Source organism: Parasteatoda tepidariorum, chromosome 8 (genome assembly GCF_982258835.1).
Source record: "Parasteatoda tepidariorum strain Cologne lab strain chromosome 8, Ptep-v5.0, whole genome shotgun sequence".
Lineage (NCBI taxonomy): Eukaryota > Metazoa > Arthropoda > Arachnida > Araneae > Theridiidae > Parasteatoda > Parasteatoda tepidariorum.
Window position 1 is genome coordinate 5,505,875 of NC_141762.1, and position 15,630 is coordinate 5,521,504.

At 31.1% G+C, this 15,630-nt stretch overlaps 1 protein-coding gene across 1 annotated transcript in view; it reads right to left on the minus strand.

Moving 5' to 3' along the window:
* The window catches only part of LOC107442036 (phospholipase D1), a 106,640-nt gene that overhangs the window by 49,931 nt on the left and 41,079 nt on the right, over positions 1-15,630 (minus strand). The window contains exons 11-12 of the mRNA XM_087149751.1: positions 4,871-4,948; positions 3,854-3,927 (exon numbers count right to left, since the gene is read on the minus strand). Coding sequence (XP_087005877.1) covers positions 3,854-3,927; positions 4,871-4,948 — 152 coding nt within the window. The remainder of the gene's footprint in view (positions 1-3,853; positions 3,928-4,870; positions 4,949-15,630) is intronic.

Below are 15,630 nucleotides of genomic sequence, written 5' to 3' on the forward strand. Positions count from 1 at the left end.
AGTGAATTTAGCAACAAAAACTTATTTTAACACTGCACAATATTTCTATTAAGTGTAATAAACAATATTTATTCTTTGGAACATTTTGAAATTAAAATAATGTTAACTTACTGATTTTCAAAAACTGACCATGTTCTTCACCCAAATCAGAACAAATAAACGCCAATGTTCAATGGGTTACCATCACTAAAAAACTGAATTCTCAAAAAAAAAAATAATTATAAATTATCAAACTTCAAACCTTTCTAATTCAGAAAACATCCAAAATGATAACATTATTCTTATTTGAATTTTCCAATGCTTTTCCCCTTTTTCATGGAATTGCCCTACACGATATTTCATATATTTTTTAAATGAAAACCTATATCTTATTTGGCATCATTGGAGAGAGTTTTTGAAAAGAAATAACTTTTACTTAAAATATTTTTTAATATCTCCTACTATTTTCAAGATAATAGATAAGAAAAAATACATATTAAATAGATTTTGACACATTCACTAAAAAAAAAATTTTTCGTCATAATGTCTTTTACCTTCATTAAAATACCTTTGTGCTTTTCTTCCCATGTTTTCGAAAAATTGAAGCGATTTTGATAATTTAAGTGAATTATTTTTGATAAAAATTATAAATTGAAGTGAATAATCAGAACTTTTTTCGTATCTATTATCTTGAGAACAGTAGGAGATGTAAAAAAATTTCAAGTGAAAGTTACTTTTTTTCGAAAACCCTCTCCAATGATGCCAAATAAGATATAGGTTTTCATTTAAAAAATCAAAACTGTGTTCAAATTCCGGTACTTCCGGGAATTGAAAAGATCACTATTGAATTCCTTGGGGTCGATTTAGTCATTAGATTTTTTATTTCAAATTGATTATTTTCATTCTCGAAAAAAATGGGTGGCACGCATGATCTGAATCACTCTGTATATTAAAACAATATTATTACTACATATATCATATATATGTTATTAAATATAATTATTATTTGCGCAATATTATTTGAAATTCATGCAATATATAAAAAGAAATTTTGCGCTTCTGGCTCGGTCCAACCGGCCCTCAGGCCAGACCGGGCCTGCCCACCATGGAGGGGATCACCTCATCAAGAGGCTCTACCCTTTGAGCAACCGCGGCTCTAGATGAACACATTGAGGAATGCAAAAAAATCTTGCAAATGTAAAAATAAAATTCATGGGTTTACTAGACCCTTTAGCCAAAAGGTTCAAGCCAAATTCTTTAAATCCTGATACTGTCTCTAACTGAGTACTACCCAGTTGAAGTAGAATATCAATAATGTTGACCTACGTGGAAAAAAAATGGTATTTATTTTATTTTAAATCCAAATTCTTCCTTCATACAGGCTGACCATTGAGGGTAATTTTAAACTACATCAAAAGATGTGGTAAGTAACTCATTGAGTCAAGTGATAGGACAAACATGTCTTCATGATCATTTTTTTTCGTGTACTAAGTTGCAATTGCGTGAGGAAGAATTATGGAAATTTTACAGAGTTATCAACCGATATTAACGAAATGCTAAACTTATCTTTCTCATGTTGAAGGTATTTTATTTTAATACTTAAAAAAGAGAAAAACTTGGGATCAGTGATTCCACTTACACGCTATAGCGCATTTAGTAAACCGAAAAGAGGATAGGGGAGAGGAGAAATAATATCTCCAGGAAGACGTATTTTCCACCACCGCGAAAAGACCAACACCCCCGACGTGTCGGAGCAAATTAGAAAAGAAAAAATAATGCACTAACATCAGAAGGATGAAATAATTCCGTTGCATCTAATTAAGAGTCTTGATTCTTTCTTGTTTTGTCTATCTATAAATAAAATGCAGTCCCGCAGTGGACTGATCGTTAAGACACGGTTCCCAGCAGATCACCGAAGTCAAGCATCACTGGCTGCGGTCAGTGTGCGGGTGGGTGACCACTTGGTTCAGTCTGCGTAGGGACCGAGGGTGTGCGGTATTGGTCCTCGTTAAACTGTTCTATCGTAAAGTGCTCGACTTCGCGTGCAGGTCGTCGGGCTACCGAAGCGGGGGTGCCATCCCCTCTGCAGAGGATCAAAATTGTGATGGCATGTCTTCGGATCATCCTCAGGGATGTCTCCCAGACCGTCGTCAATAGCCCATTGTGCAGCTCTAGTGCGACGTAAATGAACAACAACAACAACAACAAAATAAAATGCACATATTAATTAAATGCATTAAGAAGAACTGAACTATATAAGAAGTATGCTCGTTTGCCACCCATTCATCCAGATCTGGATCGATGTGGTGGAAATTCAAATGAAGTATTTTAGATGGCAGGTGAACTATGACTATATAGTAATATTCAATGTGGTAATAAAACCATAAAATAATAAATAATATAAAATTAGAGCTCTACTTGAATTAAAAGCTCAAATTGAACGAAAATACGATATTTGATGAAGATGACATACTTAGAATATGACACGTCACTGTAGGTAATACAATGCTGCAATGGGACTAATGTTTCTCTCCTCGATTAGGACTTCATTCCGCAGTGGCCTGTTAGCAAAGACACAGTTCCCAGTAGAACATCGAAGTCAAGTACCACTTTGATAAGACTGCGTAGGCACCGAGGGCGCGTGGTATCGATCCTCGTTAAACTGTTGTACTTCGTAAGGTGCTCAACTTTGCGTGCAGGTCGTCGGGCTACCAAAGCGGAAAAGCCACCCCCTTTTCAGAGGCATGCATTCCCAGGGATGTTTTCTTAAGTTCATTGTAAATAAAGTACACATTAGGTTTTCAAATGAGAGGATCTCGTTAACTGCAGAGTAAGATGTGGCTTTTTCGTAAAATTTTATGTTCAGTTTGGCAATGCCTTTATCCATCATATCTATTTTGAGGGTATGGTGTAAAATTAAGGAGCAGAGAATTTATCGTCTGTTCAATATTACAAATCATTTGTACCTTTTTTTCTTTAAAACTTGTAGACTTCCTCTCCTCTTTCTAAAAGTTCTAATTTTTAAAATATCGTTTAAAATGCAAATTTAATTGATTTTGCATATAATTTTGTGCTTTATGAAGGTTAAAAGGTTTTAAACTCCAATTTTAACAACAATAAAGACATTTAAAAAGTTTAAATATAAAATATTTACTCCTCGTGCGTATCTTTCAAACTTGTATCTATACTGTTATTTATCGGAATCCGCTTTCTGGTATAAAAGGGCCCAGAAATTGGGGACCCGTAGCTTGTAAAATCTAGCGGAATCACTATAGTAACTATGCATGGTGTTCCGTAATGACCGCTTTTAATATATATTTTCAGAATCCTCATTCAAAATTAAGTTTAAAAAAAAGTAAACACGTTGGGGGTCGTTAATGGATATAATTGAAACTCCATCGAAAATTAATGGTTCACTACTAAGGAAGGCATGACTGAGAATATCAAAGTATATTTCCTATCCATATGAAACTTGAAAACATTTAATTTTTAAACAACACTTTTAATTCTTTTCTTACATTAATAGCAATCCCGTGAGTCACGGTGGCTTAGGAGATAAAGCACTCACCTCTCAATGAGGTAACCCAGGTTTGAATCCCAACGATGGTAGGCCACTACGAATTCTGTTCCCGTCTCACGCCGACCACAATGCTGTCAAGGGTTAGAATCCCTTTGCTGTCAGGCTGAGGAGAGATTGTTCTCTCCATATTACACAATGTTTGATCCGGGAGTTCTCCTGTCTTCTGGGTAGAATTTAAATGAATGTGGGTAGAGATAAACCAAAAAATGGTTGTTCCGTAGATCAACAAATTAAATAAAAGATAAAAGCTTTCATGAAATTAAACTGGATTCGTGTATGAGTTATAGTACTTACGCCGTTGCTTTCTGTGTCGAGGCAAAATCTTCTTTTGCTTCCATTAACAGTTTTCTTCTGATTTTATCAAACCTCTAGAAAAAGGGGAGAGAAATTATTTATTTATTGAAATTACATACATACATTTGCTGACTTGTGTGCTCAATATAGGCTTATAAGTCATTGTCAAGTAGAAAATACAGATAGAACAAAGGAGAGAAATTATGAACGACAGATAACAGAATGTTCTTCATTTCGCCAAATAAGGGAGTTGAAAAGAAACATTTTTAAGCCAGCGATTATAGGTCTGTATATTTATTATGATTCATAAATAACTACTTTTTTTTTTTAATGAAAGACAATCTGCTGCACTGATTTTCATTTTTATAATGAATACTTTTAGTCTAATTACGCTTTTAATTTTTATTTTGATATTTTAAGCCGTTGAATTTTTTAAATTTTTGTTAATGTGCCTTCTTTTTTTAACAAAATGTTTTTCGACTTTCATTTTAAATGCAAAAATTTTCAAATTTCAATAAAACCTGATGTTTGTAATCATTTTGAAATAGAGAAGAATTGTGCGGAACATGCTTTTTTCGTAAAAACAGAATTCCTTAGTTTCTGAAAAGAATATGCCCTCAAAATTTAGCCATTTTAACATTGGAATCAGTACACTTCCTTTATCTTACAAATACACTCACACAAACATACTCATCGTATTACACCTTGTACACAATTTCTGTTAAAATTTATCGAGAGACACTAAATTCAATAATCCAAATTCATTCATCAAAAGATTGTGCATGAAAGGGAAACATTAATAACAGAAATAATATACTGAGTAACCAAACACATCAAATTTCAGGCATCGGATAAAATATCTGAAAATATACTTGAGAAATATTTTCTAAAGATGCATTCAATGATGCTCCTCAAACCATCCTATGTGAGGGAACAACTTTAAAATTTTTGTTGGGGATCCTCTGGTTTGTAAATCTAGATTCTTCAGGGAAAAAAACCCTAAAACGCTTAGCTTACCTGGGCAGCGTTAAGTTTCTCAGCTGCGATTCTGAAACGAGCTGCTTTTTCTAATTGCTTTTCAGATACAAATTCAATCTGCAAAATAAACAATATGATGGGTAAAAAAAAAAAAAATAGATTCGCAGTTCTTTAAAAAAAATGAAGCAAATAGTATTTGTTTCTCTCAATTACTTTTAAGCACACTTTTATTATTATTGAATAAATTAACAAAACTTGATTTTTCTTTTGGTTTGTGACTTGCCGAAACCATGGTAACGAAGAGGGGGGAAATCTCAACTATTCTATTAACAAAGAGAACGAAGCCGGAATAGCCTGGTTGGCAGGGCGTAGGGCCCATATCCTAGTGGTCGTGAGTTCGATCCCCGTCGACCGGAGACTTCCCGTGTAGCAAATGCTGACTGGTGCGCGTTAAATCTATCGAGTAACAAAGTCCTCCATGTTCCCATGACAAATCATACTTCTGGGTGCACAGAATTGGAGATAGATCGTTCTCTGGTTCACGTCAAAGCTACGATTGTGGAAGAAAGAATGGATGTTTGAATGGGTACACCTTATAAACGGGTTGTGACGTGTGTGTGGCAAAAGTCATATTCTTGGCCACAGATGGCGCTACATAAAAGGAAGAAACACACCCTCTCCCGTAAATACGTATTGTTTCACTAATCAGGTTGCTGGATCGGCATATAGCATCAACAACAACAAAGAGTAAAACTAGAGTTATCTAACACTTAGAGTTACGACAATAGCCTGAAAATTGTCAAAAACAGATTGGTTGCGAAAGAGAAAAAAATATCATCAGAGAAAAACATCTTTTAAAATATCAACAATATTACAGATAATAGTCGTTGAGCCGGGATAGCCTAGTTGGTAGCGCACTGGGCCCATGTCTAAAAGGTCATGGGTTCAATCCACACCGGCCGAAGATACCCCGGGTAGTAAATGGTGACTGATGCACGTTAAATCTGTCGAATCACAAAGTTCTCCATGTTCCCGTAACAAATCATACCTCTGGCGGTACTGATCTAGGAGTTTCCTTGTCTTCTGGATTGGGTTCACAATTACAAGGCTACGGATTTGAACGTTAGTAGTCGTGAACCCAAAATTGGGTGGGCTGTTCAACGACGGTAATAAAATTAAAATAAAAAAGATAATGGTCGTTGATGTTACAAGAGTTCAGCTCAAGACGATATATCTTTTACATAACCGGTATCTTCGTTTATATTTATATTGCGTGGTTATTAAAATGTATATTGATTACTTGATAAATATATTATTCCAAACATATGCATACTTATGCACTTCATTGAAATTGATCGGTCGAGATAGTCTGGTTGATAAGATGTTGGGCCCATGACCAAGAGGTCGTGAGTTCGATCCCCACCGACCGAAGACTTCCCGTGTAGTAAATGGTGATTGGTGCACTTTAAATCTGTCGGGTCCCAAAATCCACTATGTTTCTATTACAAATCAATACCTCTGGGGGTACTGCATTAACAATCTGGGGGTATCAAAATTAGGATCTGTGGAATTTTTTTAGGATCTGTTGAATGGGTGTATGAATGGGTTCGCCGTATAAACGGGCAGTGACGTGTGTATGACTGAAGTTGTAGTTTTGGACATAGATGGCAACACAGAAAAAAAACAAGCCTCTCTATGAAACCCTCTAAATTCGTTTGATTTCACCAAGCAAGCTTGCTAGTAAATGCAATAGGCATTAGAAACATCTGAAATTGAATCAATTGTGGAATGAAATAATTAAAAACAAAAATTGAAAAAAGCAAACCACACTCAATTAAAAGCTTGCTTTTAACTCGACAGACTCGACAAATCACCTTACTAAATTAAGTATAAAACAGCAGACGACCTTAAAAGAAGTATTCTATAATTAAAAAAAGAAAACGATATCAAATCAAAACAACAAAAAATCAAGAATGAAATTTACGCTAGGCTTGCGTAAGTCAAATTACTTGTAAGTAGGACTGGGCGATATAAGAAATTTTATATCGTGGTGCATCGTCAGTTTTGCATCGCGATATAGCGATGTATCGCAATATAGTATTTTTAAAATTCATTTACTTGTAAGGTGCAGAAAGTCGGATTTCTATCAAAACTTCATACTCAGATTGATTTAAATCAATTTATGAATTTGATTTCTATGCTTTGCTTAAGAAAGATATTAATGTTATATTTTCTAAAAATGATCACGTGAATAACGAAAGATTTATTAGTTTAAAAATAAATAATAAAAAAATAAATAAAATTGAAATTTATCAATACATTTACCTAACAATATAGAAAGAAAATTTAAAAAATAAGTTCGTTAAAAATGATTTGTATGCTTAAAACAAAGTGCTAAATAAATTAAACAAGAAAAAAAACACTTTTAAAACAACACTACTTTTTATCATTATTATTTCACATAAATAATAAAGTTAAATTGAATAATTACCGTATTCTGAAGGAAACACAAAGTAAGGTTTAATTTCTTTAAAATAAAAACAAACGAATTATGATATTCGATAATATATTCAACTGACAATATTGAAAGAAAATTAAAAACACGATTATAATCTTTAATAAAACAAAGTGCTAAAAGATTTAAAAAAAAGAAGTCGCAGTCGCAAACATTACTAATTTTTTTGAATAAACAAAGTTGATTGACTTATGTCCAAATCCAAAAGAGGAAAAACAAGTTTTGTTATAATTTTATTTATAGAAATAAAGGCAACTAAAGATTTATAAATTTAAACTCAGTAATAAAAACCCATTAAATTATTATTTTATCCAAAAAGTTTTTAATAAATTAAAATAAAGTAAAAAATAGCCTAACAAATTGAATTACTTTTTAATTTAATTCTTTATGGGCACCTTAAATTAGATTTCCTTTTGTAATAAATTCAATAATGTAAAATAATATTTAAACATATAGTATCAAAATTAATTTTCACATTTAAAGATAAAAAAGAAATTTTTGTTTAAAAAAAATTTTAACCAATTAATTAAGAAACACTTCCTTATATATTCTTTTCAATAATAGATTACGTTCAGAACAAGGTAACGATCACAAAGTCAGTCCCACTGAAAATAATCTACAAGAAACGATATCAAGTAGCGACAAAGCAGAAAAAAAAAACTAAGAGGTGTGGAAACGAACATGCGAGATCACGATATATGTTCTCAAAACTGATTCTGATTCTACCGCTCATCAAACAAGGCCGTTTCAATATAACGATACGTACAGTCCGCAAAAAAAAAAATATATCACCCTGAATAACTTTTGTTCTAGTGATCGGATTTTCACGATCTAAGTGTCAATCTTAATGGTTCCCGGGGGTGACCTCAAATATGCTAATTAATTAGTGCTAACTATTAATTAAGTTACGAAATCAGACACAAAAACGTACTTTCTCTGAATAAACATGTATTTTTTTTACATATTTGGAATCCTGACCCTTAAAATAGGGGGGGTAGACAAAATTTCGAAAAAAATGGGTTGTAAATTAGGTCGCAATAGGGATTTATATATCTGGCGATGGTTTAAAAATATGCCAAATTACCTCGCCATAGAAGGGGAAATAATTTATAACAACCATAAAGAAACTGAATGAATGACAAGATGGGAAAAGATAGTGCTTCTCGTTGCTAAGCAACCAAAAGAATTTTTCACGTTGCTTTCTGGGCTTTTTTTTTTTTTTTTTTTTTTTTTTTTTTAAATCTCCTTTAAAAAGGAAATTTAAATAAATTAATAAATTATTTTTGATTCTCCAAGATTATAGAATCTTTGAATTTTTATCTGACATTATTTATTTTTGTAAAGCTGTTTTAATGTAATTTGTATGACAGTTTTGAATTAAAACCAAATTTCCATAAGTTATCATAAATTTATGAAGAGTTGTAGGGTTAAATGCTTTTGCCCCGCACTTCGAGTTTCTTAGGAAAGGAAAAAAAAGTGATCAAGCAAAGGTGGACCTGAAAAAAGATAGCTATTCTGATGCATAATCGCAAAATTTTATAGAAATCACGGTATTTATTTTCGATAAAATTGTAAAACTTAATAAATGTTACAAGGCATTTTAAAAGCATTTTGATATATATATATCATAATAAATAAAAACAAAAAAAAACACGAAGAAAATTACGAAAAATAATAAGTTTTATTTATTGCGCATAAGCTGCAAGTAAATAGAACTCATAAAATAAGTAAATAAGTTCAAAATGTAGAAAAAACTTGGGAAAAATTACGGAACAATAAAAAAGGGGGGAAGAAAAATAATAATAAAAAATAAAACAGCAAGAAACCGGAAAAAAAATTCTAAAAATATCCGGAAAATAAAAGATATAATCTTTTCATCAGCTTACACGATTATATCAGCAAAAAAATAGTACTTTCTATTATTGTATCAATATAGCCCAAATAAAATATATCAATGCAATAGTTTGAGAAGCACTCAAAAAAATTTTACAAAAAAATTACAAACATAATGGAACACAATAAGTAAAAATATCAAGCGAAATCAGAAAATTAAGTATAAAGAAGAAACAGAATAAAACATGAAACGAAATCTATAAAGCGAGCTGCGAATTCAAATGAACTTATTACATGAACGTGAAATTTTTAAAGAATTATTTAAAATATTTTCGAAAAAGATTGCCACATTACAAAATATGAAACCAAAAGCGGAAATTGAGCTAAAAGCTTAAATAGAGGGGTTTTGTATTAAAGTGGGTTCTTACTGCAGTGTTTTGGTTATACCTATTTTATATAATGTGATTATAATGCTTTTTGAATTTATTATTCTGTTTTTATCGGAGAAAATAGTAACTTCGTTAAATCATGAAAATTCTTGGAATTAGACATGAAAAGTTATGAATTTGAAAATCTAAAATGTAACAGATACCCTGTATTAAGGAAAATAAAATATTTCATTTGAAATCTATTTTTTTATTCAACATTATTTCATTTTATGCTTTACAGAATATTAAAACGGTGCGGAGATCAAGGAGGTATGTAAATAGGAAAATATATTAAAATCCATATCTTAAGTTCAGAACCTTTTTTCATGGCACTTGTTAACCAAAATGCTGTAATGATATTGTCAGCATTTCAATTAAAAGAACTAATTCGTTCTGTTTAAAACTATCTCTATCACACGACTTTTTTTTTCCGAATGTCGCATACCTCCCTTAACTATATCCGTACTTCTTCAACTACGATTAAAATAAAACTTTATTTTAAGGAGCAAGTCAAGAATTTGTACTTCTTAATATTTGCAAATGATATTAAGTAAACTTAGTTTGCAGTAAAAAGAGTTGATGTTTATTTACACACTCCTTTCGTTAGTTCTTTAAAAAACATGATTAAACGAAAATTAGGTTTATAATACCCTTAATTAAACAAGAGTAACAATTGTTACAGTTTTTACAATAATTTTTCAACTCTGACACTCTTTTCATGAGATAACTTCTTTTGCCAACGATTTTGTCCCTTTTTTTTGTTAGTTGAAACCAGCTTACGCATTCTTGTAATTTTTACATTTTATCTTTGAAATTTCAGTCTCGAAAGACATGCATGAAGTGACGCCTAGTCCAAAGAATCTAAGTTAAATAGTTGTAAGACCGATTATTACGAAAACAATTAACTACTCTGGTTCAATGAAACAATTACAGTAAAACTTGGGTAAGTTGACCACTTCATGTGCATTGTTTTAGTGGCCAACGTAGACAAGTGGTCAACTTATAGAAGGGGTGGGACATTGTTTACTTTTTCGTTTCCTACATGTTGCTATACATTAAAATTTTTTTTTTTACTTGACGTAAAAATTTGATTTAGCAAATGGCCAAATGAATATCTCAAGAAATGTGTTTAAACCTAAACGAACTTCAATTTGTTACACAGAAATAATTTTAATATTTAACTAACTTTTAAAAAAAAATTATTTTGTTAGTTATGCATGTGAAGTGTTTAATAAAAATAATTTCTTAAAATATCAGAACACGAAAACATTGAAAACTTTAACAAAACAAAATTATTTTAACACTTTAAAATTTATTCTGTTATTACTACGCATACAAGCCTATTTGCTCACTATTGCAACTGGAAGAGCAACTTTTCAACTAACACACCTGTTTTCAATGAATGAATGAAAGAAATGGTCAAAAGCTGACTCCCTACAGTTTCCCCAGATGGTCAACTCACAAAAAGGTTTAGATTAGCTTTTTACACTATTTCACCAAACAAGTGAAATATTAACATACATTGCGAAATGACAGAAAATTTTCTGAATTTTTATTTTCTGGTCAATTTACGAGGGTTTTGGAATAGAATGTCATAATACTCCTAGACAAAATTAACTTATTTCAGTGGTCAACATACAAGATAGACAGGTGGTCAAGTTACAAAGGTTTTGCTTCTTTATTATGTAGGAAAATTTCCGTTCTTGATAATTGAGGTCAACTTATTCAGGTGTAAAACTTACAAGTGTGGTCAACTTGGCAGGTTTCACTGTATAAATAAATCATTAATATTCTTGTTTTTTTATTACGAAATATTAGGAGAAATTTGTATACATAATTTCTTCAAAACGTGTGTTAAAACTATGATTATAAGTTATTTAAGAAGAAAAAAGTCAAATGGAGTAAAAGAACAATTTTTGAGATGATGATTCTAAAAATAGCACATTTTTCAAATCTTTTTGCAATTTTTTATTTTAGTAGTTGTTTAACAAAAGAAGGCATATCGAACATTTTCCTGATATAGCAATATTTTTTTGAACTGTGCAAAAGTTGAGAAATTATACAAACAACTTTTAAAGAAAATATTTTCAACTTTTTAAGACAAAAGGGTAACTTAAAAGGGTTAGCGCACAAGATTAACTTTGAATGTTGAATTAAAATTGCATGCCCATAGTTTTTTGTTCATTTAAAAAACAAAACAATCTGTTAAATTTTTCCCCTGTGCGCACATACGCATTTACTTTTCATTACTCGAATAAATAAGAAGTAATAAAAAAAATAAAATTAATAATTTATCTTCATTTTTCGTAAACAATAGTATTTTTAGTAAATAGTCAGCTGTTCTGCTTCGAATGATATTGAGTGTGATCAGTAGAATATTTTTAATTTCTTAACAAGATTTAATTCTCAGATAGCTGGCAATAATTTTAAGTTTTCTTTCAATAAGAACTTAGCAATAATTTAAAAAGTAATTTTATTTTAAAGAAAAACATAAATTAAAGTACTTAAACAATTGATTAGTATATTATTGGAAAAAAATATACAAAATAGAATTTAAAAAAAAATTGCATTAAAATTCAATAAAAAAGTTAGAAAAATAATTCTGCGAAACACGCATAGACAGGTAATTTACAAATTTATTTTAAGATTAAGGCGATATATAAGATGTAAAGAAGTTTTAAAAAACTCTACTCTAAACTCAGCTGCACGACAGCCCATGGAGGGCCAAGGCCTACTATGCCCATCTCAGTTTTCTGGACCTAGGGCTCTGGGGTGCAGGAGCAGATGTTCCGGTCAGGTGGTCAGCCGAACGCGGAACCCCCAGTGTTTAGTTCCCAATCATGCTTGGTACTTATTTATCGACCCACTGAAGGGATGAAAGGCTGAGTCAGCCTTGCCCGGCCCGAGGAACGACAGGGCGAAGCGCTACCGCTCAGCCACCGGGGGAAGTTTTAAGATGATTAAAAATGTTGACTACGCATTCGTATTAATAATTATAAAATATATATTCAAGAAATTGATAAATATATTATTCCAAATCTATGCATACGTGTGTATATTATTGAAATTGTATCAGTTATTGAAAAAGAAAATCGAAAATTAAAAAATAATCACATTAAGTAAGCACAATCTGGTGCATAATCATATTCTATCAGAAGCACGCCTTTATAAAACTAGACATTCGTTGAATAAAGTGTTTTTTATTCAAAATGTTTTATTCATAATTTCTTTACTAAATTACAAATACATTATTAAATGACTAAAAAGAAACATCGTATTTTATAGTTTGAAAGAAATAAAAATAAAAAGATTAGCAAACGATTATTAGCGAAAAAAATATGAATGAAATTTTACACTACGCGCGCGAAGTCAAGTTCCTCGCAAGTTTATCACATTTTAATATTAATCGCCCTATTTAATCATTTTTTTATTGTCGCCAAATTATTTTTTTAAAAATAATTAATTTTAATTTTTTTCAGCTTCTAATAAATAAAAACAGTTGAAACTTAAGATTTTTCTATTGAAAAATATGTAGATTATTATGGTATAAAAAAATTCATACCTTATAATTCAAAATTTTTTCATCCTCAATTTAATTAAATAATAAAAAATAATTAATAATTATTAAAAATTATTTTTTTCATGAAATTATCTTTGGGTAAATGAGTTTTATGAGTGGGTGCAATTTTTTTTGAATTGCTTCATTAGTTTTGAAAATATGACTGAAAACGCAAAAAGCGAAATTAACATTAAGGGGTACGAACTTTGGATCGCTCTCCTGACCAAACTATAGGGACCACATTTCCCAGATTGCGGCTACCCCCTATATTTTGAAGGTTAGGAATCCAAATATGTAAAAAAAAATACATGTTTATTCAGAGAAAGTACGTTTTTGTGTCAGATTTCGTAACTTAATTAATAGTTAGCACTAATTAATTAGCATATTTGAGGTCACCCCCGGGAACCATTAAGATTGACACTTAGATCGTGAAAATCCGATCATTAGAACAAAAGTTATTCAGGGTGATATCTTTTTTTTTTTTTTGCTGACTGTACATCGTCTTCCCCAGCGCGAGTTGGCATCGGAACGTAAGAGACCCTTTCTTGTCTTGTATCGCTATATCGTATATCGCTATATCGTTATATCGCTGTATCGTATATCGCTATTTCATTCGTCTTCTTTACTCGACGGCTTAAATCAGATTTCTGATGCATCGCCTGGAACGAAAGTCGCTGTATCGGCCTGCCGATACAGGTGTTAAATCGATATGTCGCGATATATCGATTTATAGCCCAGTCCTACTTGTAAGTTTACCAAATTTAGGCATCAATCGCTCAATTTAAATAAAATTTTTAGTGTTGGCAAATTACTTTTTTAAAAATAATTAATTTTAATTTTTCTGAAGATATATAAAAACAATTAATAAGGACATTTAAAACTTTAGATTTCACTAAAGAAAAATTTGTAGATTAATATGGTATGAAGAAAATGTTGGTTCATTTTTAAAAAAATTTTCTTCCAATATTAATTTAATCAATGATAAATAATTATTAAAGTTGCATTTTTTGCATTAAATTACCATTGGGTAAACAAGATTCATAAATGGATGCTATTTTTTCAAATTGTGCAATCAGTTTTAAAGACATGACCAAAAACGCAAAAAGTTAAGTTAACATTAAGGGTCCAAACTTCAAACCGTTCTCCTGACTAAATTATTCGGGCCACAATTTTCAGATTGATCCCAATTTTGAGGATCAGAAATCCAAGTATGTGAGGAAAATGTTTATTTAGAGAAAGTGCGTTTTTATGTCTGATTTCGTAGCTTAATTAATAGTTAGCACTAACTAATCAACATATTTGAAGTCATTAAGATTAATACTTAAAATCTGAAAATGCGATCATTGGAACAAAAGTTATTCAATTATATATTTTATATTATTTCGCTCACTGTACATACCCTGAATAATTTTTTATTCAGTCGTAAATGCTCATAATTAATAATGTGCTAATTTATTAAAGTGCCGACTCGATTTAGTTGTGTTCCTTTGTCTTTTGAGTTAAGCTCAAAATCATGAGTATACGGAAGCAAACGGTGTTATTGAACTGGTTGTTACGGGGGTGGAATGATCTTTTATTGGAATTATAATAAATACCAAAAATCAAAGAAGTGTTCTGGCTGATTTTGAAACAGAAACATATCACACACAGTACACAGAAATGCACTTTCTTTGACTTTCCACGTGATGATGAGAGATTTTAAGTTGCCTAAAATGTTAATGTGTCTCCTTATTTAAGGACAGATACAAGGTATTCCGTAATTACTATCTCGCAAGCATCTTCATACAGGGTGTTCCGAAATCACAGTGATAACTTGACAATTTCCTTAATTCTGGACACATGAAGAATGTTCCGTAATCACAGCTGCATAATAAAATTTGTTTCCAAAATCCTTGTTAAAAATGTCTGAACATTAGGAGTCGCTTATTAATTAATATTACAAGATCCAAAAGCAAGAACTTTAACTAAATATAACGAATAACTGTTGATGAAGGTGGAACTGAAAAAACCTGGAAAACATTATCCCTATGGTATGGATAGAGCCTGTTTGCATCTAAGTGCATGCCAAATGGATGTAAAGCTCACAGCACGAACGAATATCAACATCGCTAACTCTCAAAACGACTTTGCACAGCAGATTTTTTTTTTTTTTTTTTGCTTACTTTCTTCACGTGAAATGAAGAAACCAAAACTTATTGAATAATCAATTCATAAGCATTAAAGTTAATAGAAATGATATCTAAAAATCGTAACAAATATACTCCTTTCTGTGCGCATTTAAAGATACTGATGATAAATATTGTTTCTTGCAGACAATATTCTTCTACAGAGGAACAAAAATAAAAATTCCTTATGTCGCATTTGATTTGTTAAGGGTATGTCCGAATAAGACGTGCTACTTTTATCGGTCCAATCAAATTCAATGCTCTTGCAACGCCATATCGTTTCTTTACACGAACGAATG